This window comes from Hyaena hyaena, unplaced genomic scaffold (genome assembly GCF_003009895.1).
Source record: "Hyaena hyaena isolate Hyena2069 unplaced genomic scaffold, ASM300989v1 scaffold_700, whole genome shotgun sequence".
In the NCBI taxonomy this organism is placed as follows: Eukaryota; Metazoa; Chordata; class Mammalia; order Carnivora; family Hyaenidae; genus Hyaena; species Hyaena hyaena.
Window position 1 is genome coordinate 785,711 of NW_024081331.1, and position 25,857 is coordinate 811,567.

Consider the following 25,857-nt stretch of genomic DNA (forward strand, 5'->3'; position numbering starts at 1 on the left):
TCCTTCCCCTGGAAGCTGCCCACCTCTCCTCTGGGTCTGTCTGATCCCAGAGATTGGGAGATCCAGGTGCCCAGAGACGGGTCTGTCTGTGGCTGTCTGTCACACACACACGCACACACACACACGAAGAACATCTTCTTTACAGTAAGTTTATTGTATTTTTTCTGCCAGCGGGGAGAAGCAGGGGTGGGAGTGGGCAGGAATATGAAGCAAGCATCCAAGCAAGCAGTGGGGAGCCTTGGCGACAATTTGGTGTTCTTACTGGAAGCGGCAAGCTAGAAAGAAAAGACAAGGGAAAAGGGGTAGGGACTGACACAGGCAGTGAGAAAGGGAAGGAAGGAAAGGCAGAGGAGGCTGAGGATCCTGAGAGAGATGGTTCACAAAGACAAGAGTCCTTGTAACCCCAATTTTCCTGCTTCCTGAATGGTTTGGGGGAGGGATGAGAAAAGTGCAGGGGGAGGGACTGGGGGGCTGAAGCCTTCCCAGGAAGTCCTCTCAGAGTTCTCTCTCCAGCCAGCTCCCCACCCCCTCCTCCTGGCAAAGCTCACCTTCCAGAAGGTTCTGCAACAGGGTGAGTGGTAGGTCACCGGGCACTCTCTCCCACAGGGCCTGTGTTCCCAGCCTGTGCTCTGATTAGGAGAACTGCCAGCTTTTGTCCTCTGGTAACAGGATTCTGTCACCAGCAGGTGAGAGAGAGGGATTTTAGGGAGGGAGGGCCTCTTCCGTGTTTCTGAACTCTCTGAGGCAGGCCCTGAGTGGGCTGGTGTGCTCTTACGAATCCAAAGGTGGGCACTGGGCATCAGTGACTAACCAGCTGCAGAGATTTGCATGGTGTTTGTCTCTGCATTCAGGAAACAGCCATGGAACTGGGGGTTAAGAGACCTGGGCTTAGTCCTGATTCTGGTACATACTAGCTGTGTGACCTTGAGCAATCATCTGACCTCTCTGAGTTCCAATTCCGGTCTATAAGCTAGAGATGCTAATCTTGGTCCTGTCAGTACTAGCTTTGTAAGATTTTCATAAGGTCTAAACAGACAGAGGACGTGAGACTGGCTCATCAACTGAGATGTACTGCTTGGGTGATAAGGAATTGTGTCTGGGCACAAGTGTGGGCTGTGTGCATGGGCTCGTGTCCAGGGGTGCCTGTTTGTGCACAGGTCAGGATGTGAGTCTGTGCCCTGCCAAAACAGAGTGAGGAAGCAAGGAGAATGAGTCGTGGAGGCTAGCAGTCAGGAGGCTTTTAATCTGGATGTGCTCTCGACTGGCTGTGTGATCTTGGGCCAGTCCCTGCCCCTTCAGGTCCCAGGGTCCCTCCCAATAAAATGACAGTCCTATGCTTCATGCTTCAGACACCCAGCCTTGCCCTCCACGCCAGGCAGGGCTGGTCCCATGTGATTCCCTGGGACCAGTGGGCAATGGGAGAGAGAGCTGGGAAAAAAATCATCGATAAGGGCTGGGCCTGATGCAAAGGAAATGGGAGGAAACGGTGTAGGCCTCTGCAGGAGGAGGGCCAATGGCAAAGTGTGGCCGGAGAGAGCAGGGGGAGAGAGCAGGGGGTGGCCGGCAACGCTGGGGTCTGCTACATTCATCTGGTCTGCAGGCCCGGGAGCCCCGCAGGAAACGCGAGGGGAGACAGCTGGGGAGGCTGCACTGCGAGTGGGAGGCTCCCCGGTCCTGTGCCTCAAATGAGATTACACGTCTTCCGTAACTGGCTGGAGGAACAAAGAAAAGCAAGTTTATTCCTCCCCAACTCCTTTGCCTCCTCACAGCTCTGTGTCTCCCATCCTGCACTTGCCCTTCTAGTGCCCTGGTGGCCTCCGGGGCAGAGCTGCAGGGCCATACGCAGAGATATCCCAGGCCCGCGGCCCCTTCTCCTGTGCCCTCCGCCTTCTTCCTGCTTCCTACGCCCTCTGCCACCCCTTTGCACCCTTCTTTCCTCACCCATCACCTCCCTTTAACCCCCATCTCCTCCCCTCCATCCCTCCTCTTTCCTCTCTCCTTTCCTCTCCTGCCCTCCCCTTCCCACTCTCCCCTCCCCCTCAACCCAGTTCCTTACTGGGGGCACTGGCAGGTCTTCTTCTCACTGAGGAGTCTCTTGATCTGAGACATCCGCTCTGCCTGGCGCTGTCCAGGAAGAAGGAGGGGAGTCGTGAGGGTCCCAGGCCTCCAGAAGGGAGGTGCCCCTTGGAGGAGGGAATAGGGAGAGCTGGGAGGGGAGAAGCAGTTACTGTGGCTGAGGCCATCTGTCCCGGAAGTAACCCTTTGCTCTTTCCAGTCTCTTCCCTTGCATGGGATCTGGGACAGGGCTGGTGGGCGGCGTGGAGAGAGCCAAAGCATAAGTGCCGCACAGACGCAGGATACCCTTGGGGGGGGGGGGGTTGGAAGGGGGGTTCTGGGGAGGCTCACTCACCCTGCGGTGCCAGCACTTAACACAGCAGAAGATGCAGAGCCCAGTGAAAAGCAGAAGGCCAGCAACCCCGCCCAGCACGATGGCCAAGAGATTTGGCCAGGCGCTCGTGAGCTTTGGAGGCGAAACTGCAAGAGAAAACAGATGTGTTCAGCTCACTGCCCTCTGTCAGGGGTCTGGGCATTCTGGAGGGGCCCGGGAAGGCCTCACCGCCCAGTGACACTTGGGTCTCATCCTTGGGTTGGGAGAGCAGGGTAGGGTCTGCAGGGCTCTCACAGGCCACCGGGCTGACGGGGAAAGGCTGGGGAAGGGGCTTTAGGGTTTAGAGACTACAGGGCACCCTGGGGACTGGAAGCAGAAGTTTCAGGCTGTCTGCAGTGCCAGTGCGTGTGCGGTGTGTGTGCGGTGTGTGTGCGCATGTCGGGGTTTGGAAAGGAACCATGGCGGGGATTCTTGGTCAGGTGGGCCCATTCCGGGGCTGTAGAGCTTAGGGAAGTGGGACCTTGTGGGATTTTAGGTAAGAACCTCACCTGGTCTTCCGTCATGGCCCCTGTGAGTCCAGGCATCATGAGAAATAGCCCCCCCCGGCCCAGAGGGATTGGGAGGCTAGGGCTCTGGGTGGCCTCCACCCACCCGGGAGAGGTCCCACAGATGAAGAGGGAGGGGCTTGGGGTTAGGCCACGGAGCCTGGATCCTCGCTCACCTTCGACGTTGGATGCCAGCAGGACTTCGCCCTTGTCGCTCAGTAGACACTGCCATGTTCCCACCTCAGCGTTCTCCACCCGTACCATCTTCTGCTGCTTCGAGACCTTGGCAGAGGTCTGCGTTTCAAGTTTGAAGCTCAGCGTCAGCTCGGGGGAGGTGGGTCCCAGCACCTCACAGATCAAGTTGTTCTCCGACTGAGTCACTGCAGAGGGAAAAGAGCTTGAGGCTGGGAGCCTGGGCCTCAGAGTTCCTGGCACCTCCATGCTCTAAGGGGATTTGGTAGAAAAATCAAAACACTTTCCGTGGATGCTCTTCTTTGAGGCTCTCAGAGCACATTTTCATGCGGTTGTATAAAGCAAACACAGCTTTTGAGGCCGAGGGTCTTGGATTTGGATCCCAACCCCACCGCTTACTTTCTGTGTGTGCCTGCCAGTTACCTGACAACCAAGCCGCAGACAACAATTAAATACACGATAAATGCACAAACACACGCAAAGAGTTTGAGTGGGTCTGGCGTGTACTAAGCAGCAAGTATTAGCTACGATTATTTGTGGAGTTATGATGATGGGGGAGATAAGGAAGTAAAGGGCTCAGGGTGGAGCCTGACTCTACCCTCATCACTTTCACACTAAGAGCAGATTTTGTTACCTTCATTAGGAGAAAGAGGCCCACAGAGGCAGGGCGCTTAGTCAGCATCATAGAGGGTTGGCTGAAGGCAGAATTAGAACCCTCGTTCTCGGGGCGCCTGAGTGGCTCAGTCAATTGAGCATCCGACTTAAGCTCAGGTCATGATCTCACGGTTAGTGGGTTCAAGCCCCACGTGGGGCTCTGTGTTGGCAGCTCAGGGCCTGGAGTCTGATTTGGATTCTGTGTCTCCCTCTCTCTCTGCCCCTCCCTCATGCTCTGTCTCTGTCTCTCAAAAATAAAATAAAACATAAAAAAAAAAAAAGAAAGAACCTGGTTCTCAGCTCATGCCCTTTGGAGGTTCTCAGCGGAACCCACCCCAGGCTGGCTCATGGATGTCAAGGAAGGACATGTGGATTCTAGTCTCAATTTGAAACCAGAAGACCCTGGATCAGCTCTGTCAGGCAACCGGGCCTGTCCTGCTGGGAGGGCCCTGGGCTTCACCCCTCCATCTCCGGCCCCTGCCCTCCCCTGCTCAGCCTACCTCCTCACCTCTCATCACCACGAGTTTTACTTCCTGCTGCAACTGCCCATTGCCAAGGGCCAGGGTCAGGTTCCCAGAACCAGCATACCCAGACGAAACCCTGGGCAGGGTAAAGCAGAGTGGGAGCGAGTCCTTCATCTGGAGTTTGGGATTGTGGTTAGCTTCTATCACAGATAGCTTCTTGTTATTCAAGGTGAAGGAGATCCAGAGCAGGGAGGAGGGAGCCCCCTCTGCCTTCCAGCTCAGGTCCCCCATCAGGTCTTCAGCTTCGAAGTTAAGGGGGAAGGAAAACTCCACCTGCTCCCCTTCTTTCGTATAGATGGTGTTAGAGACCTTCTGGAAAGCTGGAGGGGGAAGAGAGAGAAGGTGGGTCAGGAGATAAGATGAGAGTGTAGAGGGTAAGGTGGGCATTTGGTGGGGGCAGCGAAGAGATGGAAGGGGACCAGGTGAGCTCAAGCACTCAGGTTGCCATTTCTGGCCCTTAAGTTCCCATCTACCTCTCCAAATTTCTCTAGTCTCTCCACCCCAGCAGATTCCCAAGGCAGCGCCGCCTCCCCCTGGAAACCCTCATAGAACAGCCCAGCCACAGGATACTCTCTGTCCTCAGGATCCCTGGACCACAGGGAGCGTCTGGCATGCACTACTTCGATGCATAATTTCTCAGCCTTCATAAGATAAGATCAAGTGCCGGGGCGCCTGGGTGGCTTAGTCGGTTAAGCGTCCGACTTTCGCTTAGGTCACGATCTCGCGGTTCGTGGGTTCGAGCCCCACGTCAGGCTCTATGCTGACTGCCAGCTCAGAGCCTGGAGCCTGTTTCAGTCTGTGACTCCCTCTCTCTCTGACCCTCCCCTGCTCACGCTGTCTCTCTCTCTCTCCTAGAAATAAATAAAAATATTAAAAAAAAAAAAAAGATAAGAGCAAGTGCCTGACTAGGGCTTACCGTGTGCCATGCAACACTACAGGGAAGGTATCATCACATTGAACATCATCCCGGAAACCAAGGCACAGAGAGGTTCAGTAACTGGCCCAAGGTGAAGTCAGAGCCAGGATTTAAGTCAGGCTGTGCACTTCACCACCACATTACAACTGCCTTGTGTCACGTAAGTACAGAGGACAAGATCTGGGGTAGGACTTGCATTCTGGGCTCTTGGTACCTGGCCTCCCCCAACCAGGGTGCATGTCTCACGATTTAAAATTTTTTAAATATTTATTCATTTTTGAGAAAGTTAGTGAATGAGAGACATAGCATGAGTGGGAGGGAGAGGGAGACACAGAGACTGAAGCAGGCTCCAGGCACTCCACAATGGCAGCACAGAGCCCGACCTAAGGTTTGTATTTGGGGGGAGGGGGCGGGGCTGAGATCAGGACCTGAGCCAAGGTCAGAGGCTTAACTGACTGAGCCACCCAGGTGCCCCCCCCCCCCCCCCCCCCCCCCCCCCGGCTCACAATTTAAATGAGAAATGTAGAATTTCATCAGGGCTGGCTTGCTGGTGTTAGGGTCCCCAAGTAAGTGGATTTACAGCTTAGTGGGACTGAGCAGCTGAGACAACAAAGAAAGCAGATGCCCTTGATGTTGTTCCTCCTTTGGGGCCTCCTCCAGGGGTCTTTGGGGCCCCTCACATCCTTACATCCCCTGTCCGTTCCTTCCTTCCTCCATGTCCACCACCCTGAGGGGTGGCTATTGATCAGCATCCTGAGGACGAGAGGGCCAAGTGTATACCTCGGGACATATTCAGCTCTGGGGGGCCGGGGTGCTGGCCCTAGCCTCCCTATGTTCCCCAGCAGTGGACCCAGGAGCAGAGGAGTGAGAGCAGAGGGAGGATCTGCCTGCCACTGAGGCAGAGGGGAGACTGCAGGGGTGATGAGCCCCCCGTACCCAGCACCAAGATGTCTATGTTGAACACTAGCGTCTTCTGGCTCTGGGAGACAGTGCATGTCCAGGTACCACTCTGCTGCAGCTGGGACAGTGAGAAGCTGTGGACCCCATTCTTGATTTTGTTCCCTGGACCTTTCCATTGCACCGAAGGGTTACTACCAGAGGGGCTCTCCAAGGTCAAGGTCAGGCTCTGCCCTTTCAGCAGGTGGATTGTGCTGCTGTTGCTGCTGCTGCCAGTGTTCACCTTGGCAGTCACTGTGGAAGGAGCAGGTCACCAGTGTCACACACACACACACACACACACACACACACACACACACACATTTCCCAAGGGGAATGAAGAAGCCAGGAAACCAAGAGCATCTCTCCATCACCCCTGCTAACACCTGTGGGCCCTTCCTCACCCCCACACGCCCAAGGCAGAGTTCCCTTCTCATCTCCCTTCCCTTCTTCTTGGGCCTCTCTCCCTCCTTCCTCTGCTTCCCGGCCCCCCTCACCCCCCACCCCCACCCCAGGTTTCTTCCATTCCCACTGCCTGTCTCAAGGCCTGAGGAGGATTTGAGGAGATGTGGTGGCCAGTCTGACCTGTCTCTGGACTGTTGAGGTACCACTAGCCCAGGGCCTGGTTTAGGGGCAGTAATGGGAGCCAGGGAGGGCCGGTTGGGTGGCATCTTCATGTACTCACAGCTGAACACCAGCAACTCCACCTCTTTCTTAATTTCCTCCACCTCACAGATGTAAAGCCCGGAGTCTGCTGTTTCAAGATTCTTGATGACCAGAGGAAAGGAGCCTCGGTCCCACAGGATTCTTTTGGAGTCAACGCGAGTTTTCAGCTTGGAGGGACCTGGGAGCAGAAGCCACACGGAGGAGGTTGGGGTACCCTAAAGACATGGCACCCCTGGGGAAAGCAATGCCCACAACCTTTCTGATGTCAATTGCTAACTTCCTGCAGAATCTGTCCGTAATGGGAAAACCCCAGACTGGTGAGGAAGCCCCATCACCTTCACTTGATTGGCCAGGACAATATCGCACTGACCAAAATAAAATAATATCCTTATTTCAAGAATATCAACTTCTCCCTGACAAATACTTTCCACGCCTCATCGCAAGTAATTGTCACTATGATTTCAGGAAGTAGGTACTGTTTGGCTTGTTTTGTAGATAAGGAAACAGAGGCTCAGAGAGTTTAAGTAGTTGCCTGGACTCTGGCTTACATGTTGTTGACAAGAACATAAACCGGTACAATTTCTCTGGAAGGTAATTTATAGTAGCTACCAGAATTACAAACGCACGTACAAAAATAGGGGTCCACCAGGAAGGAATAGGTTAAGTAAATAATTCACCCATTCAGTGGAATGCTGTACAAGAAGGGAGCTCTTTAGTAGTTAAAAAGGAATAATAGTGAAGATACGTGACGAATTGAATCAAGCAAGATATTAGGCTACCATTTGTTTAAAAAGGAGGGAGAAATTTATCTATCGGTATTTATCTCTCTATCATCTGCCTTGTATAGGAACAAATGTTCTAGAAATGAATGTAAGAAAATGGTAACTTTGGTTGCCTCTGGGAAGAGAAAGTGAATACCCGTGACACCAGTGCGGAAGGGGGCCTTTACAGTACATACCCTTTTCTACCTTTTTTTTAAGATTACTTATTTATTTTGAGAGAGACAGAGGGGGCGAAGGGGAGAGAGAGACTCCCAAGCAGGCTCCATGCTGTCAGAGAGTCCCACCTCGGGGTTTGATCTCATGAAGTGTGAGATCATGACCTGAACCAAAATCAAGAGTTGGATGCTCAACCAACTGAGCCACCCAGGCGCCCCACCCTTTTCTACCTTTTAAATTTGACTTCAGAAAGTAGCAGAGCCAGGATTAAAATCTGGGCCTGTGGGGTATACTATACAGTACTTTCTCTGGAAAGTTTTCCAGGCAGGGACCTGTGACCAGAATTCCTGTAGTGGAGGGCTTTAAAGGCTATTTTACATAGCAAATGCAGGTTTTTTTCTTTTATGTCTTTATTTTATTTTGAAAGACAGAGACAGAGAGTGAGTGGGGGAGGGGCAGAGAGAGAGAGGGAGACACAGAATCCGAAGCAGGCTCCAGGCTCTGAGCTGCCAGCATAGAGCCCAACACGGAGCTCGAACCCACGAACCGCCAGTTCATGACCTGAACCGAAGTCGGACGCTTAACCGACTGAGCCACCCAGGTGCCCCTGTTGTTTTTAATTTGAGAGAGAGACAGAGCATAGGCAAGTGGGGAAGGAGGCAGAAAGAGAAGGAGAATCTTAAGCAGGCTCCACACTCAGCACGGAGCTGGACGCAAGGCTTGAAGTCATGAACCAGGAGATCATGAGCTGAGCTGAAATCAAGAGTCTGACGCTCACGCTCACGAGGCTCAACCAACTGAGCCGCCCAGGCGCCTCAGGACGTCACATGCTTTGTAAAAGAGATCACAAGGTGGTGTGGAAGGTCTAAGAGTGCGGGTGAGTCTGGAATAGATCGTGGAGAAGAACAGTATTGCACCAAGCTTTACAAGAATAGGCAGCGGGAATGAGCGCATCCAGGAAGCAGGAATGCTGGGGGAAAGCAGTGAGGCAACCCCCAGGATGGGGGTGGGGGGCAGTCCAGCTGGGAAGCTTTGGGAAGTGGTGCTGGTGCCGAGGTGGCAAATGTTGGCAGAGCCTCCTGGGCCTGGTTCGGTGGACAAGGGAGCGACATGCAGAAGGCGCTGCTTTGGAAGTCAGTACTGAGGCAGGTGGAAGAAAGTCGTAGGAGGGACTAGGAGCACAGAGAACTGCCAGGAAGCTTCCGCTGTAATCCAGGTGGGAGTTCTGTGGCCTTGGCTAATGATGGTACCATTTTCATGGTATTTGCCAAATAACAAAAATTCAACTAAGTGAATTGTAGAGATCTAATTGGCTTTACTAATCCATCCACACAGCGGGCAGCATCCCGTCTAGCAAGTGGAAGGGAGCTCCAAGGGGCTACAGAAAAGGAAAGGTTTTTAAAGGTAGAAAGGAAGTGGAAGAAAGGAAATTATTAGCGAAGAATTCATTGTTTTAGGCAAGATCACCTTTCTAAGGGAAACAAAAGGGGCCCCTTAGTAAATATCCTAGTGTTGACTGGCTAAAGGCTACATTTCTAGGGAGTTGACACCGCAGTTGGATTAGGTATTATTAAGTCTTGGTTTATAGACTTGGAGCCTTAACCTAAGTGACACCATTTGGGGCCTGTGGTTTTCATTTTAACAAGATGAAACAGAAAAACACTTTCAAAGGAGGGAATCACCATCGTGGGTGACTGACGGGAAACCAGAAATTGAAGAAGAGAAAAATAACCTCTGACTCAGAAATTGGGAAAGTCGGGGGGCTCCTGGGTGGCTCAGTCGATTGAGCATCCGACTTCGGCTCAGGTCACCATCTCTCGGTCTGTGGGTTCGAGCCCCGTGTCGGACTCTGTGCTGACAGCCAGCTCGGAGCCTGGAGCCTGTCTTCGGATTCTGTGTCTCCCTCTCTCTCTGCCCCTCCCCCACTCATGCTGTGTTTCTCTCTGTCTCAATAATAATAAACATTAAAAAATACATTAAAAAATAAAAAAATTTAAAAAAAAAGAAAGAAACTGGGAAAGTTGGGAGAGTGAAACTGCCCTTGTCAGAGATCAGGAAGTTGAGAAGGGGAGCTGTTCTGGAAGAAAATCAAATCTTAGAAACAGAACAAAAACCCTGACACAAAAGAGAGGAATTTTTAGAAAGGAACACCTTTGTTTCAACCTCAGAGGCAATCAAAGAAATGCAAATGAAAACAACAGTGATATATTTTTCAACTGTCAACTTAGAAAAAAAAAAAAGGGAAAGGAAAAGGGAAAAAAAGAAAAGAGAAGTGTTAAATACTACTACTCAGTTTGGGCAAGAGTGCAAAAGGCACACTGTTAACTAGACTTAGTGTAAACAGAGAGAACCTTTCCGGAAGCAGTCTTGCAGTATATGCCATCCATTATAAAAAGTTTCTATCTTTAATCTAATTTCTAGAACATTATCCTTAAAACAATCATTTTAAAATGCAAACTAGGGGTGCCTCGGTGGCTCAGTCACTTGAGTGTTGAACTCTTGATTTTGGTTCATGTCACGATCTCATAGTTGTGAGATCGAGCACTGTGTTGGGCTCTGCGATGGGTGTGGGGCCTGCTTAAGATTCTCTCTCTCCTCCTCTGCCCCTCCCTCCCTCCCTCTCTTTCTCTCCCCCCACCCCTCTCTAAAATAAAAAATTTTAAATAAGACAAAAATGCAAATCAAAATGTAGATACAAAAAAACAGTACTGTCAATAGGGTACAACATTAGACCAAAAGATGATGGCTGCATATTAGAGTATATTTTTTCTTTTTTTTAATTAAAAAAATTTTATTAATGTTTTATTTATTTCTGAGAGAGAGAGCGCATGAGCAGGGGAGGGTCAGAGAGAGAGGGAGACACAGAATCCGAAACAGACACAGAATCCGAAACAGGCTCCAGGCTCTGAGCTAGCTGTCAGCACAGAGCCCATGCGGGGCTCAAACTCACGAACTGTGAGAACATGACCCGAGCCGAAGTCTGACGCTTAACTGACTAGCCACCCAGGCGCCCCTATATTAGAGTATATTAATTTTATGTAATATTAAGTTGGCACCAAAATAACTAAAATAACTTAATTTTCTTTCTCCCTATTTAACCCATTCTCCCCACCCACTTCCCCTCTGGTAACCATCAGTTTATTCTCCATAATTAAGAATCTGTTTTTTGATTTCTCTCTCTCTCCTCTCTCTCTTATTTTTTTCCCTTTGCTTGTTTCTTTTGTTTTTTAAATTCCACATATGAAGAAAATCATATGGCATTTGTCTTTCTCTGATTTATGTCACTTAGCATTATACTCACTAGCTCCATCAATGCTGTTGCAAATGTTTTTATGGCTCACTAATATCCCATTGTATGTATATACCACATCTTCTTTATCCATTCGTCTATCGATGAACCACTTGGCTGCTTCCATATCCTGCTTTGTAAATAATGCTGCTATAAGCATAGGGTGTATGTATCCCTTTGAATTAGTGTTCTTGTATTCTTTGGTTAAATACCTAGAAAGGCAATTACCAGATTGTAGAGTAGTTCTATTTTTAATTTTTTGAGGAATCTCCATATTGTTTTCCACAGTGGCTTCACCAGTTTGCAGTCCCACCAACACTGTAAGAGGGGTCCTTTTTCTCCACATCCTCACCAACAAGAAATTGTTTCGTGTGTTTTTGATGTTTGATTTAGCCATTCTGATGTGTGTGAGATGATATCACATTGTAGTTTTGATTTGCATTGATCTGCATCTCCCTGATGATGACTGATATTGAGCATCTTTTTTTCTCTTTTTTTCTTCCCTCCCACTTCCACCCGGCTGCTAACCGAGCATCTTTTTATGTGTCTGTTAACTATCTCTGTCTTCTTTGGAGAAATATCTGTTCATGTCTCTTGCCCAGTTGGTTTTGGGGTATTGAGTGGTATCACTTCTTTATATATTTAGGATGCTAACCATGTATGAGATATGTCATTTGCAAATATCTCCTCCCATTCAGTAGATTGCTTTTTTAGTTTTATTGATTGTTTCCTTCACTGTGCATAAGCCTTTAATTTTGATGTAGTCCCAATAATTTATTTTTGGTTTTATTCCCCTTTCCTCAGGAGACATATTTAGGCAGAAGTTGCTACAACTGATGGCAAAAAAGTTACTGCCTGTGTTCTCCTCGAGGATTTTTATGGTTTCAGGTCTCATATTTAGAGTTTTTCAAAATTTCTTAATGTTTATTTATTTTTGAGAGAGAGAGACAGAGTGTGAGTGGAGGAGGGGCAGAAAGCAGGGGAGACACAGAATCCAAAGCAGGCTCCAGACTCCAAGCTGTCATCGCAGAGCCTACTGCAAGGCTCAAAGTCATGAACTGTGAGATCATGACCTGAGCCGAAGTCAGATGCTTAACTGACTGAGCCACATAGGTGCCCTGGTATTGAGTTTTGAGAGTTGTTTACATATTCTAGATACTAGCCCTTTTTTGAAAAAAACTTTTTTAATGTTTTTATTTATTTCTGAGAGAGACAGCGTGAGCAGGGGAGGGTCAGAGAGAGTGGGAGAAACAGAATCCGAAACAGGCTCCAGGCTCTGAGCTAGCTGTCAGCACAGGGGCTCGAACCCGCAAACCATGAGATCATGACCTGAGCTGAAGTCGGTGGCCCAACCGACTTAGCCACCCAGGCGCCCCATACTAGTCCTTTTTTGGATAGGTAGTTTGCATATATTTGCTTACATTTTATAAGTTGTCTTTTCCTCTTTTAATAGACTTTTGCAAAGTTTTTAATTTTGATGATCAATTTGTATATTTTTCCTTTTATGGATCATGCGTCTGTATCAAGTTTAAGAACTCTTTGCCCAGTCTAGATCCTGAAAATTCTCTCATGTGACGTTATATTTTACATTTCATATTGAAGTTCATAGTCCATTTTGAGTTAGTTTTAAAAAAATTTAATGTTTATTTACTTTTGAGGTGGCGAAGGGCAGAGAGAGAGAGAGAGAGAGAGAATCCAAAGCATTAGCACAGAGCCCGACTCAGGGCTTGAACTCACGAACCAAGAAATCATGCCCTGAGCCAAAGGCAGATGCTTAACTGACTGAGCCACCCAGGAGCTCCTTGAGTTAGTTTTTAAATAAGATGTGCAACTTTGGGGCGCCCAGGTGGCTTAGTCGGTTAAGTGTCCGACTTTTGCTCAGGTCATGATCTCGTGGTTCGTGGGTTCGAGCCCCGCGTCGGGCTCTGTGCTGACTGCCAGCTCAGAGCCTGGAGCCTGTTTCAGAGTCTGTCACTCCCTCTCTCTCTGACCCTCCCCTGTTCATGCTGTCTCTCTCTCTCCTAGAAATAAATAAATAAAACATTAAAAAAAAAAAACGTTTAAATAAGATGTGCAACTTAGGTCAAGGGTTTGTTGTTGCTGATGGTGGTATTGTTTTTACTTATGGATGTTCAATTATTCTAGCACCACTTATTGAAAAGGCTATCTTTCCTTCAATGAATTGCTTTTGTGCCTTTGTAAAAATTTTTTGTTGTGCATATTTGCAAGTATCTATATCTGGGTTCTCTATTTTGCTCCACTGATCTATGTGTCTACCCCTCCCCCAATACAACACAATTTTGATTCTCTAGTTATATAATAAGTCTTGAAAGCAGATAGACTGATTTTCCATACCTTATTCTTCTTTTTTCAAACTTACTTTAGCTCTTTGAGTTCCTTGGCTTTCCATATAAAGTTACAAAGCATCTTATTTATATCTACAAAAAGTCTTGCTGGGACTTTGATAGGAATTGTGTCAAGCCCGTATATCAATTTGGGGAAAATTGACTTTACAATGTTGAATCTTCCAGTTATAAACAATGGCATGTCTCTCTATTATTTAAATCTTTGACTTGTTTTATCAGTGTTGTGTAGTGCATGTCCTGTGCATGTTTGTTACATTTACCTAAGTATTTATTGAGCATTTGTAAATGCCATTGTACTTTTAATTTCTGTATGCACAACTTCATTGGTAGTATATAGGAAAATAATTGATCTTTGTATGTTTCTCTTATATTCTGTAACCTTACTGAACTCACATATTGGTTCTAAGAGGGTTTTTTAAACTATAGATTCCTTAGGATTTTCTACATAAATAATTATGTCATTTGCAAATAGGAAAAGTTTTATTTCTTCTTTTTTAATCAATATTTCTTTTATTTCCTTTTCTTGCCTGATTGCACTGACTAGGGATTGAAGTACTACGTTAAATATGGGTAGTAGAGCAGACATCTTTACCCTATTCCTGATCTTCGAGAAAACCATTCAGTCTGTCATTATTATGTAAAATGTTAGTTGTAAGATTTTTTTAGATGCCTTTAAAATTTTCTCTCAATTCAGTATACTTTTCTTTTTCTCTTGAGACTTCACTGTTGACCCACCAAAGTTGTAGTTTTCAAGTATTTGGAGATTTTTCTGTTATATTTCTGTTATTGATTTCTGGCTTGCTTCCATGTGGTCAGAGAACACACTGCACAATTTCAATTCTTTTACATTTGTTAATGTGTTTTATGGCTCAAATATGGACTATCTTGGTATATGTTCTTTGGACCTTTGAAAAAGATATGCATTCTGCTGTAGGGTAGAGTGTTCTATAAGTGTCAATGACATCCTGTTGATTGAAGATGTTGCTGAGTTCTTCCATACCCTTGCTGATTTTCTGTGTGGCTGTTTTGTCAGTTGGGAGAAGGGTGTTGAAGTCTGCAACTACCGATGTGGATTTGTCTGTTTCTCCTTTTAGTTCTACTAGTATTCTTCTACATACTTTGCAGATCTGCTGTTTGGTGTATACTAACTTAGGATTATTATGTCTTCTTGAGGAATTGACATTGTCATTATTATATAATGTCCTTGGTTGACTCTGATAGTTTTTTTGCTCTGACATTGACTTTATCTGATATTAATATATTCATTCTTGCTTTCCTTTGCTTAATGATAGCATGGCATACCTTTTTCTCCATCCTTTTATAGTCAACCTGCCTGTGTCATTATATTTGAAGTGAGTTTTGTTCTTCTTTTTTAATTTAAATTTTAAAGAGAGTACAAGTGGGGGAGAGGGGAGAGGGAGAGAGGATCTTAAGCATGCTCCACACTGAGCATGGAGCCTGACAAAGCATTTGCTTGATGCCATGACCCTGGTATCATGACCTGTGCCAAACCAAGAGCTGGATACTCAAATGACTGAGTCATCCAGGTGCCCCTGATGTGAATTTCTTATAGACAACATATGGTTGGGTTTTGCTTTTTAATCTACTGTGTCAACAAGTAAATCTGTTTTTTTTAATTGGTATATTTAGACCATTTACATTTAATGTAATTCTTGATAAGTTAGGGTTTAAGTCTGCTTGTTCTGTTTTCTGCTTTCTTTTTCCTGTCTTCCTATGGGTTACTTAAACATCTTTTGTTTTTTCAGTTTTTTTTTTTTTAAGTAATCTCTACACCCAGTGATAGACCCCAAGATCCCCAAGATCTTGACCCCAAGATCAAGAATCACATGTTCCTGGGGTGCCTGGGTGGCTTAGTCGGTTAAGTGTCCGACTTTTGCTTAGGTCATGATCTCGCGGTTTGTGGGTTTGAGCCCCACGTCGGGCTCTGTGCTGACTGCCAGCTCAGAGCCTGGAGCCTGTTTCAGAGTCTGTATCTCCCTCTCTCTCTGACCCTCCCCTGTTCACGCTGTCTCTCTCTATCCTAGAAATAAATAAAAATATTAAAAAAAAAAAAAGAATCACATATTCCTCTGACTTGGCCAGCCAGGTGCCCTTGAACATCTTTTTTATTTTTTTAATTTTTTTTAAGCACTTACTCATTTTTAAAAGACAGAGCATGAGCAGGGGAGGAGCAGAGAGAGAGGGAGACACTCTCAGAATCAGAAGCAGGCTCCACGCTCTGAGCTGTCAGCACAGAGCCTGATGCGGGGCTTGAACTCATGAACCATGAGATCATGACCTGAGCCAAAGTCAGACACCCAACTGACTGAGCCACCCCGATGCCCCTTGAACGTCTTTTTGTAACACATTTTCTTAGAATAGTTTTAGATTTACAGAAATAGTGTGAAAATTGGGGCGCCTGGGTGGCTTAGTCGTTTGAGCGTCCGACTTTCGCTTAGGTCATGATCTCGCGGTTCGTGGGTTCGAGCCCCGCGTCAGGCTCTGTGCTGACTGCCAGCTCAGAGCCTGGAGCCTGTTTCAGTCTGTGACTCTCCCTCTCTCTCTGACCCTCCCCTGCTCACGCTGTCTCTCTCTGTCTCCTAGAAATAAAAAAAAAATTAAAAAAAAAAAAAGAAATAGTGTGAAAATGATAGAATTTCCATATACTCTATACCAAATTTCTCCTATTATTCCCTTACATTAGTATAGAACATTTGTTATAAGTAATAAATCAATATTAACACATTGTTATTAACTAGTCCATACTCTACCCAGATTTCCTTAGTTTTTAGCTAATGTCCCCTTTTCACCCCAATATCCCATCTAGGAAACCATAGTACATTCAGATATCATATCTCCTTTGTCTCTCCTTGGCTGTAACAGTTTCTCAGACTTTCCTTGTTTTGGATGATCTTGACTTTTTTGAGGAGTACTGGTGAATTATTTTATAAAATGTCCCTCTACTGGGGGGATTTGTCCAATGTTTCTCTCTCTTTTTTTTAAAGTTTATTTATTATGAGAGAGTGAGAGAGAGTATGGGAGGGACAGAGAGAGGAAGAGAGAGAGAATCTCAAGCAGGGTCTACACTGTCAGTACAGAGCCCTATGTGGGACTTGAACTCACAAACCATGAGATCATGACCTGAGCTAAAATCAAGAATCAGATGCCCAACCAGCCAAGCCACCCAGGTGCCCCTCCAGTGTTTTTCTCTTAGTTAGATTGGCTTTATGAGTTTGGGGAAGAAAGATCACAGAGATAAAGTTCCATTTCCATTACATATCAAGGGTACATACCATCCATGACTTAGAACTGTCGTTGATTTTAATCACCTGGCTGAGGTAGTGTTCTTCAGGTTTCTCCACTATAAAGTTATTCTTGCCCCCTTTTCCATACTATACTCTTTGGAAGTTAATAACTATGCACAACCCACACTTAAAGATTGAGGAGTTATGCTCCACATCCTTGAGGGTAAATTGTCTACAAAAATTATTTAGAATTCTTCTACATGAGAGATTTGTCTCTTAGCCCCATTTAGTTATTTATTTATTCAATCGATTATTTTATATCAGTATGGGTTCTTAGGTATTTATTTTATACTTTGGGATGTAAACATTTTTTTAAGTGTGTTTATTTATTTTGAGAGAGAAAGAGAGAGTGGAAGAGAGGCCAAGAAAGGGGGAGAGAGAGAGAGAGAGAGAATCCCAAACAGGTTCTGCAATGTCATCACAGAGCTGATGCAGGGCTCAATCTCATGAACCATGAGATCATGACATGAGCAGAAATCAAGAGTCAGATGCTTGGGGCTCCTGGGTGTCTCAGTCGGTTAAGCCTCTGACTTCAGCTCAGGTCATGATCTCACGGTTCGTGGGTCTGAGCCCCACGTCGGGCTCTGTGCTGACAGCTGACAGCTAGCTCAGAGCCTGGAGCCTGTCCTTGGATTCTGTATCTCCCTCTCTCTGACCCTCCTCTGTTCACGCTGTCTCTCTCTGACTCTCAAAAATAAATAAAAAAACATTAAAAATAATTTAATAAATTAAAAAAATAAAAAAGAAACAAATATAAGTATCATGAAAGTCATTTAAAAAAAGAAAAAAAAGAGTCAGATGCTTAATCGACTGAGCCACCCAGGAGACCCTGGAGATGTAAACATTTTTAAATGTGTCTTAGAATCCATTTTAATTTATCTGTGGTAGTTTTGAGTGTATCTCTTTGTATATTTTTAGTGATTACTCTAGATATTACATCATATATACATATAACTTATCATTTAGTCTACTTGTATTTTACCTTACCTCTTTACATCCTTTTAACATCCCCATTTATAATTAGTTATCTTAAATATTTCTCCAACATACATTTAGAAACACATAGATAATGTTATAATTTTTATCTCAACTGTCAAACATAATTTAGAAAACTCAAGAGGAAAAGGAAAGCCTAATATATTTATCCATATATTTGTTTACTTTGTTCTTCCTTCTTGATATTCTAAGATCCCTTTTCCATTATTTCCATTCTATTTAAAAAACTTCCTTGAGCCATTCTTTTAGGGTAGGTTTGCTGGCAACAAATTCTTAAGTTTTCTTTCATCTGAAAGCGTCTTGACTTCTCCTTCATTCCTGAAAGATGGTACAGAATTCTGGGTTTACTGTTCTCTTCTTTTGGTATTTGAATAATATCATGCCACTTTCTTTAGACTTGAATGGTTTCTGATGAGAAACCTGCTGTCATTTAAAATGTTACCCTGTAGGTAAGGTAGTCAATCTTCTCTGTTTTGAAGATTTTTTCTTTTGTCTTTAGTTTTTAGAAATTTAATTAGGATGTGTCTTGATATAGATTTTCTTTGGTTTATCCTGCTTAAGGTTTGCTGAACTTCTTGAATCTGTAGGCTAATATCTTACCAAATTTATGGCATTTTAAGCCTTTTTCTCAGCCATTATTTTTAAAATACTTTTTCAGCCCCATTTTATTTTTCCTCTCCTTCTGGGACTCCATTGACACAAATACTAGATCTTCTGTTATAGTCCTACAGGTCCCTAGGCTTTGTTTATTTTTTTCCAGTCTTATTTTCTTTTTGTCACTCAGACTGCATAATTTCTACTATTCTGTCTTGTAGTTCACTGATTCTTTCCTTTGTCCTTTCCATTTTGCTTTTGAGTCCATCCACTGATCTTTGTACTTTGTTTATTTGTTGTTGTTTTTAATTTTTTTAAATGCTTTATTTATTTCTGAGAGAGAGAGAGAGACAGCATGAGCAGGGGAGGGTCAGAGAGAGGAAGACACAGAATCTGAAACAGGCTCCAGGCTCTGAGCTGTCAGCACAGAGCCCAACGCGGGGCTCGAATCCAGGAACTGTGAGATCATGACCTGAGCTGAAGTCAGAGGCTTAACTGACTGAGCCACCCAGGCACCCCCGATCTTTGTACTTGGTTATTATATTTTTCAGTTCAAAAATTCCATTTGTTCTTTTTTATTATATCTTTTATTTCCTTGCTGAGTCTTTCCATTTTGTTCACTTGTTTCAAGTATGTTTATGATTGCTTGCTGAAGGATTTTTTTATTGTGACTGCCTTAAAATCTTTGTCAGATAATCCTAACATCTCTTTCATCTCAGTGTGGGCATGCATTGATTCTTTTTTTTTTTTTTCATCCAGTTTGAGATCTTACTGATTCTTGGTATCATGAATGATTTTTTTAAATAACTTTCTTGTTTTAATTTTGTTTTTGTAATCTCTACACCCAATGTGGGACTTGAATCCATGACCCTTAGATCAAGGGTTACATGGTGCCTCTGATGAATGATTTTTATTGGAACCTGGATATTTGGGGGCGCCTGGGTGGCTTAGTCGGTTAAGCGTCCGACTTTCGCTTAGGTCATGATCTCGCGGTTCATGGGTTCGAGCCCCACGTCGGGCTCTGTGCTAACTGTCAGCTCAGGGCCTGGAGCCTGTTTCAGTCTGTGACTCCCTCTCTCTCTGACCCTCCCCTCCTCACGCTGTGTGTCTCTCTCTCTCCTAGAAATAAATAAAAACATTTAAAAAAAATAAATCTTTCTAAAAAAAAAAAAGGAACCTGGATATTTGAATGATATGAGATTTTGGATCTTATTTAAACCTTCTATTTTAACTGGCTTTTTTTTTTTGACATCACTCTAACAAGGGAAGAGCATGGTGCCACCTTCCTACGGCCAGGTAGAGATAGAAATCTGGGTTCCCCTCTCATCCTCCATTGCCACTAGAGGGGTTTCTCCTTATCACTGCACAGGGTAGAAGTTCCAGGTCCCCACAGGTCTCCAAAACTCTGTGTTGGTGGTGGCTTTGTTAGTGCTGGGTGATGATGAAAGCCCTGACTTTCCACTAGACCTCCTCTGACAACCACCAAGTAAGGAGGGGTGCCTCATGACTGCTGGGTGGAGGTGGAAATCCAGGCTCCTTTTGTGATCTCTATTGACAATGCAGGGGGTTGGGGACCCTTTCCACTGGGTGGTGCCTCTTGACAGCCTCAGGAGGGTGAAAGTTTACGCTCTTCACTCAGCTTTTTCTGGCATAAGAAGGGGTGGGCCCTTCTTCTGGTATTTGACAGGAGTAGAGCAGTTATTGTCTATTACTTTGTCTGGCTAGGTTGCTCCTTTCCTGGTCCTTTGGCTAGAGAAAGCAGGCTTTTGTTGAGGCTTATTTTTGTCTGTGTCCATTGAGGTTTCCAGCTTGCTGGCTTCTTTAGCTCCAAGACTGGGGTATATACAAGGCAAAAGAAAACTCACCACCATGTTCTTCCTTAAGCCCCGGGTCCCTACCAGTCCGCCCTCTTCTCTACACCTTTCAGGGTCTCCTTATGTTAGTTCTATAGGTAATGTCCAGGGTTTCCTGTTGTACTTAGTGTATTTAGCAAAAAGTATGTTACTAGGGACTGAATTGTGTTTCCCTCAAATTCAGATGTTGTAACTCTAACGCTCAATGTGATGGTGTTTGGAGATGGGGCCTTTGAGAGGTAATTAGATTTAGATGAGGTCATGAGAATGGGGCCCTCATGATGGGATTTGTGCTCTTATAAGAAGAGACACCAGAGAGCTTGCTTTCTCTGTCTCTGCCATGTGAGGACAGCAAAAAGCCACCACATGTAGGGCAGGAAGAGAGTTCTCTCTAGAACCCAACTGTGTTGACACCCTAATCTTGAACTTCTAGCCTACAGTACTGTGAAAACACAAATTTCCACAGTTTGATTACCCAGTTTATGGCATTTTGTTTTGGCAGCCCAAGTAGACTATTACATATGTCTACTCTATTTTCCTGCAAGCCCTAATTTTTTAAATTACTTGAATAATTTTCCATCATATCATTAATGGATATTCAGGTTGAATTTTCTTCTTTCATGTTATAAGCAATGCTTATAACAACAAGCTTGCACAAATATCATGAAATATTCACAATTTTATTTCTGCCAAGTAAATTTTCCAGAGTAGCAATATATTACTCCATATAAGAGTTTTATAATTTTGTATTTATTAAACATTGGTAGATTACCTTAAAATTTTTTTAATGTTTATTTTTGAGAGACAGAGAGACAGAGTGTGAGCAGGGAAGGAGCAGAGAGAGAAAGAGACACAGAATCTGAGGCTCCAGGCTCTGAGCTATCAACACAGAGCCTGATATGGAGCTCAGACTCATGAACTGTGAGATCATGACCTAAGCTGAAGTCAGACACTTAAACAACTGAGCCAGCCAGGTGCCCTGGCATATTACTTTTTTTTTTTTTATGTTTTATTTATTTCTGAGAGAGAGAGAGAGAGAGAGAGAGGCAGCGTGAGCAGGGGAGGGTCAGAGAGAGAGGGAGATACAGAATCTGAAGTAGGATCCAGGCTCTGAGTTGTCAGCACAGAGACTGATGCGGGGCTCGAACCCACAAATCGTGAGATCATGACCTGAGCTGAAGTCGGACACTTAACAGACTGAGCCACCCAGGCGCCCCCCTGGCATTATTACTTTTAAAAATTAGTCTAGAGGATCCTGGGTGGCTCATTTGGTTGAGTGTCCAACTCTTGATTTAGGCTCAGGTCATAATCTCACCAGTGTGTGAGTTTGAGCCCCACCTCAGGCTCTGCACTGATAAGGTGAAGCCTGCTTGGGATTCCTTCTCTCTGCCCCCCCTCAGTTGTGCACACCCATTCTCTTTCTCTCTCTCTCTCAAAGTAAATAAATAAATGGGGAAAAGAAGTCTAATAATTGATTGTCCCATCCTGATAAAATGTTATGAGGAAGTAGATTAAGAGCTATATACAGCATAATATCAACTATGTAATAATATATATGTTATATTTTCCACACTAAACAAACCCTCGAAGAAAATAAATAAAACTGTTAACAGAGGATATCTCTGAATGGTGGAAATATGCATGCACTTGATTTTTTTCTTATTTATTTATTTATTTGGTTGTTTGTTGGCCTCTGAGGAAAAGAGAATCTTCCTTATTTATTCCTTTTTTGCATTTGCCAAATATTCTGTAATGAGCATGTAATGCTTTTTTTTTTTTTTAATTTTTATTTATTTCTAGGGGAGAGAGACAGCGTGAGCAGGGGAGGGTCAGAGAGAGAGGGAGACACAGACTCCAAAATTGGCTCCAGGCTCTGAGCTGGCAGTCAGCACAGAGCCCGACGCGGGGCCCGAACCCACGAACCGCGAGATCATGACCTAAGCGAAAGTCGGACGCTTAACCGACTAAGCCACCCAGGCGCCCCAGAGCATGTAATGCTTTTTAAATCTGGAGGAAAAAAAACAGTAACATCAATAAAACTTGGATAAAGGAAGTAATATACTAGAAGGTGCAAACAAATATATAGTCAAATCTTATAGCAGACACCATTTGAGAATAAATTGTATAACAGAAAGATATCTAAAGATTAAGCTGACCTGACCAATATCACTTCTAGGAATTTATCTTGCAAAGACATTTGCATATATGCCCAGAGATACAAGGTTCGATTCACTGTTTGTGATAGCAATAAACTGAAAACAGCCTAAATGTGCAGCAATATGGGATTAGTCAAATTAATCATGATATACTTATGAAAAATAATTATGCCATCACTGAAAATAAATGAAGTAGAAATACAGACAGGCATAGATGTATATATAAACAAACATACATATGAAAATAGAACAGTCTTCAAAATATCTAATTTAGAAGAAAAAAGCAAGGTTAGAAACACTATACAAATGTTTCTTTTGTTTTCCACTCTATTATATCCCCAGCACCTATATTATACCTAATACAATTAGGTATCTTATACCTGAGATAATATAGAACATTATCTAACCCTTGTAGGCACTCAATATATACATATATGTATATGATAAATTTATTATTTTATGTAAGAAAAGAGGGGACAATATATATATATATGCATAGATCATCTCTTGAAGGAAACAGAAACTGGTTAAAATTGTCTCTGGGGAAGAGAACTGAGAAATTGAGGGTCAGGAGTAGGAGGGAGATTTATTGTCACTTATTAAAAACGAGACAATAAGCCCCAAATGGTGTCACTTACACTAATCCCCACATCAGCAAACCAAGACTCTCTGAGGAATGTAATCTTTAATTAATCAGTCTGGAACTATCTGGTCAGCACTAGTGAAGAAGTCTTCCTGATACACACTCTCTGTCCCCCTTAGGAAGGTGACCGTACCTGAAACAAGAACTCTTTGCTGATAAATTTCCTTTTACCTTCCCGTCTCTGCCTTTAAAGCCTGTCATTTTCTACAGCTTCTTGGGGCTCCTATGTATTTGCTGGATAGGACACTGCCCAATTCATGAATCACTGAATAAAGCCAATTAGATCCTCAAATTTACTGAGTTGAATTTTGTTTTTTTCATAGATTAGGCGGCAGTGGTGGGATAGAAGGAAACTTCTGACCGCTGCAGGGACAATGAGAAACACAGGCTTGGTACTTGTGGGTTAAAGTGATATTATGTCACCCACCAATCTCAAGATTGAGATACATTGTAAAAGATCACAGAATTCCCAACCCAGCATTACATCCCCTTTAGGTAGTAGTTTGGCTCTGAGAGACCCAAAGGCTTAGCTTAAAAAATAAATAACGGGCGCTTGGGTGGCTCAGTCAGCTGGGCGTCCAACTATGGCTCAGGTCATGATCTCGAGGTTTGTGAGTCTGAGCCCCGCATTGGGTTCTGTGCTCAGACAGCACAGCTGAGAGCCTGGAGCTTCCTTCAGATTCTGTATCTCCCTCTCTCTCTCTGTCCCTCGCCTGCTCACACTCTGTCTCTCTCTCTGTCTCAAAAACAAATGAACATTAAAAATTTTTTAAAAAGAAGAAGAAATAAATAACAAAGATGGAATCCTTAAATTCTAAAGAGTTAAGCATGTCACTTTCTAGCACACATGCTTATTTTATATCTAAGAACTATGGTCCCAGAAGCCATAAATATGTATAAAACTGTATGTATAAAAATGACAAATCTTACTACAAACAGCCTACAATTAGACAAGATGATTTTGTATCCTGAAAACGTAGGCCAGTAACTGTCAGGTGGAAGGCCCCAAAATATGGCTGCAGAGAAATGTGGTTTGACTTCCATTTGTGGCTAAGGGTCCTACCAAACTTTACCAGTCCTCAGGGAAATCACAGTGACCACTGGAGAAACGGTCCAGTTAGATAAGATCACTTAAGTGCACTTGAAGGGGCACCTGGGTGGCTTAGTCAGTTTAGTGTCCAACTTCAGATCAGGTTATAACCTTGTGGTTGGGGGTTTGCACACCTGCAATGAGTCCCTACGATGAGCCCTCATCTCCAGCCTCTGTGACCAAACCCCAAATTGAGCCCAGTGAGCTGGTAGTGAGGAGCCTGCTTAGGATTCTCTCTCTCCTCTCTCTCTGTCCCTCCTTCTCTCATGCTTTCTGTCTCTCTAAATAAATAAATAAATAAATAAATAAATAAATAAAAACTTAAATAAATAAATGAACTGCACTTGAAAATAAAGTTTCCTAAATTAAGCAGACAGAATGGGATGCCCATTTGAACGGGTATGTGGAAGCCTCCAAAAAGTTTCAAAATTCCAAAGATCAATAACACTGATAAACCACTAGTCAAACTCATAAAGAGAGAGAGAGAGAGAGAGAAAGAGAGAGAACCCAAACAAAATTACTGATGAAAGAGGAGAAACAGCAACCGACACCACAGAAATATAAATAACTGTAACAGAATATAAAAGCCTACGTACTGGGGCACCTGGGTGGCTCAGTCGGTTAGGTGTCTGACTTCGGCTCAGGTCATGATCTCACGGTTCGTGGGTTCGAGCTCCATGTCGGACTCTGTGCTGACAGCTCAGAGCCTGGAGCCTGTTTCAGATTCTGTGTCTCCCTCTCTCGCTGACCCTCCCCTGCTCATGCAGTCTCTTTCTCTCTCTCTCTCAGAAATAAATAAAACATAAAAAAAAGAGAGAGAGTGTGTTTAAAAAAAGTCTATGTGCCAACAAATCAGACAACTTCGAAGAAATGGATACATTCCTAGAAACATATAACCTACCACACTAAAGCAGGAAGAAATGGAAAATCTGAACAAACCCAATTACCAGCAATGAAAGTGAATCAGTAACCAAAAAATCTCCCCAAAACACAAAAGTCTAGGGTGAGATGTCTTTACAGGCAAATTCTACCAACTATTTATTTGTTTATATATTGCCCATAATCAAAACTTTTACTGAAAACCTGACACCAAAATAGGAGATGACTGTTGTATACTGTATAAAATTAAATATGATTACATTATCTTGGTGGACTAACTGGAATTATTGAACTGGTAAGGCTTTCTGCGATATAAAACAAATTAAGGACTTCGTGTGGATTGTGGCCATTGCTTTCTTCTAAACGAACAGCCGTCTGTGAGTCTGGCTGTTCCAGCCATTGGCCGGCACACTGTTGAACAGCCTACACACAGAGTATGGCTGAAACCTGGTAATCTTCCAGCAACCTGGACATTTTACATCCATAAAATAGGAATTTGGGCTTTGAACTAGCTGTTTCTTTTCATGTTTGTTTCTTTTCCTCTTTCAAGGCTGGATGTCATCAATCTCTAACCGAGGGCATGTTGACCCTTTCACAAACCCAGCCGGCCTGATCTCTAGGATGACATTGCTAACAGGCAGCACATGATCAGGAGAATGGCACCAGCTCTTACCGAATATTCAAAGAAGAGTTAATACCTATTCTTCTCAAACTATCCCAAAGAATACAAGAGGAAGGAAAACTTCCAAATTCTTCTGAGGCCAGAATCACCCTGAAGCCAGATAAAGACACCACAAAAAAAGAGAACTACAAGGCAGTATCACTCCTGAATGTAAATGCAAAAATCCTCAACAAAATATTAACAAACTGAATCCAACAATACATTAAAAAAAAAATCATGCACCACAATCAAGCGGGATTTATTC

General features: G+C 44.2%; 1 protein-coding gene and 1 pseudogene across 2 annotated transcripts in view; both read right to left on the reverse strand.

Moving 5' to 3' along the window:
* Positions 1-169: 169 nt before the first annotated feature.
* Positions 170-25,857, reverse strand: part of CD4 (CD4 molecule) — a 52,059-nt gene continuing 26,371 nt past the window's right edge. Inside the window, exons 4-11 of one of the 2 annotated variants that reach the window (XR_005525582.1) lie at positions 6,842-7,000; positions 6,157-6,411; positions 4,289-4,624; positions 3,111-3,314; positions 2,411-2,535; positions 2,057-2,124; positions 549-1,712; positions 170-275 (exon numbers count right to left, since the gene is read on the reverse strand). Coding sequence is in view for 1 of the 2 variants with exons in the window: in XM_039217577.1 (XP_039073508.1) it covers positions 1,682-1,712; positions 2,057-2,124; positions 2,411-2,535; positions 3,111-3,314; positions 4,289-4,624; positions 6,157-6,411; positions 6,842-7,000 (1,178 nt within the window). In the remaining variant the exon portion in view is untranslated. Of the gene's footprint in view, positions 1,713-2,056; positions 2,125-2,410; positions 2,536-3,110; positions 3,315-4,288; positions 4,625-6,156; positions 6,412-6,841; positions 7,001-25,857 lie in introns of both variants that reach the window. The other variant, XM_039217577.1, reaches the window with a different exon arrangement.
* Positions 25,254-25,513, reverse strand: LOC120220427 (annotated as a pseudogene).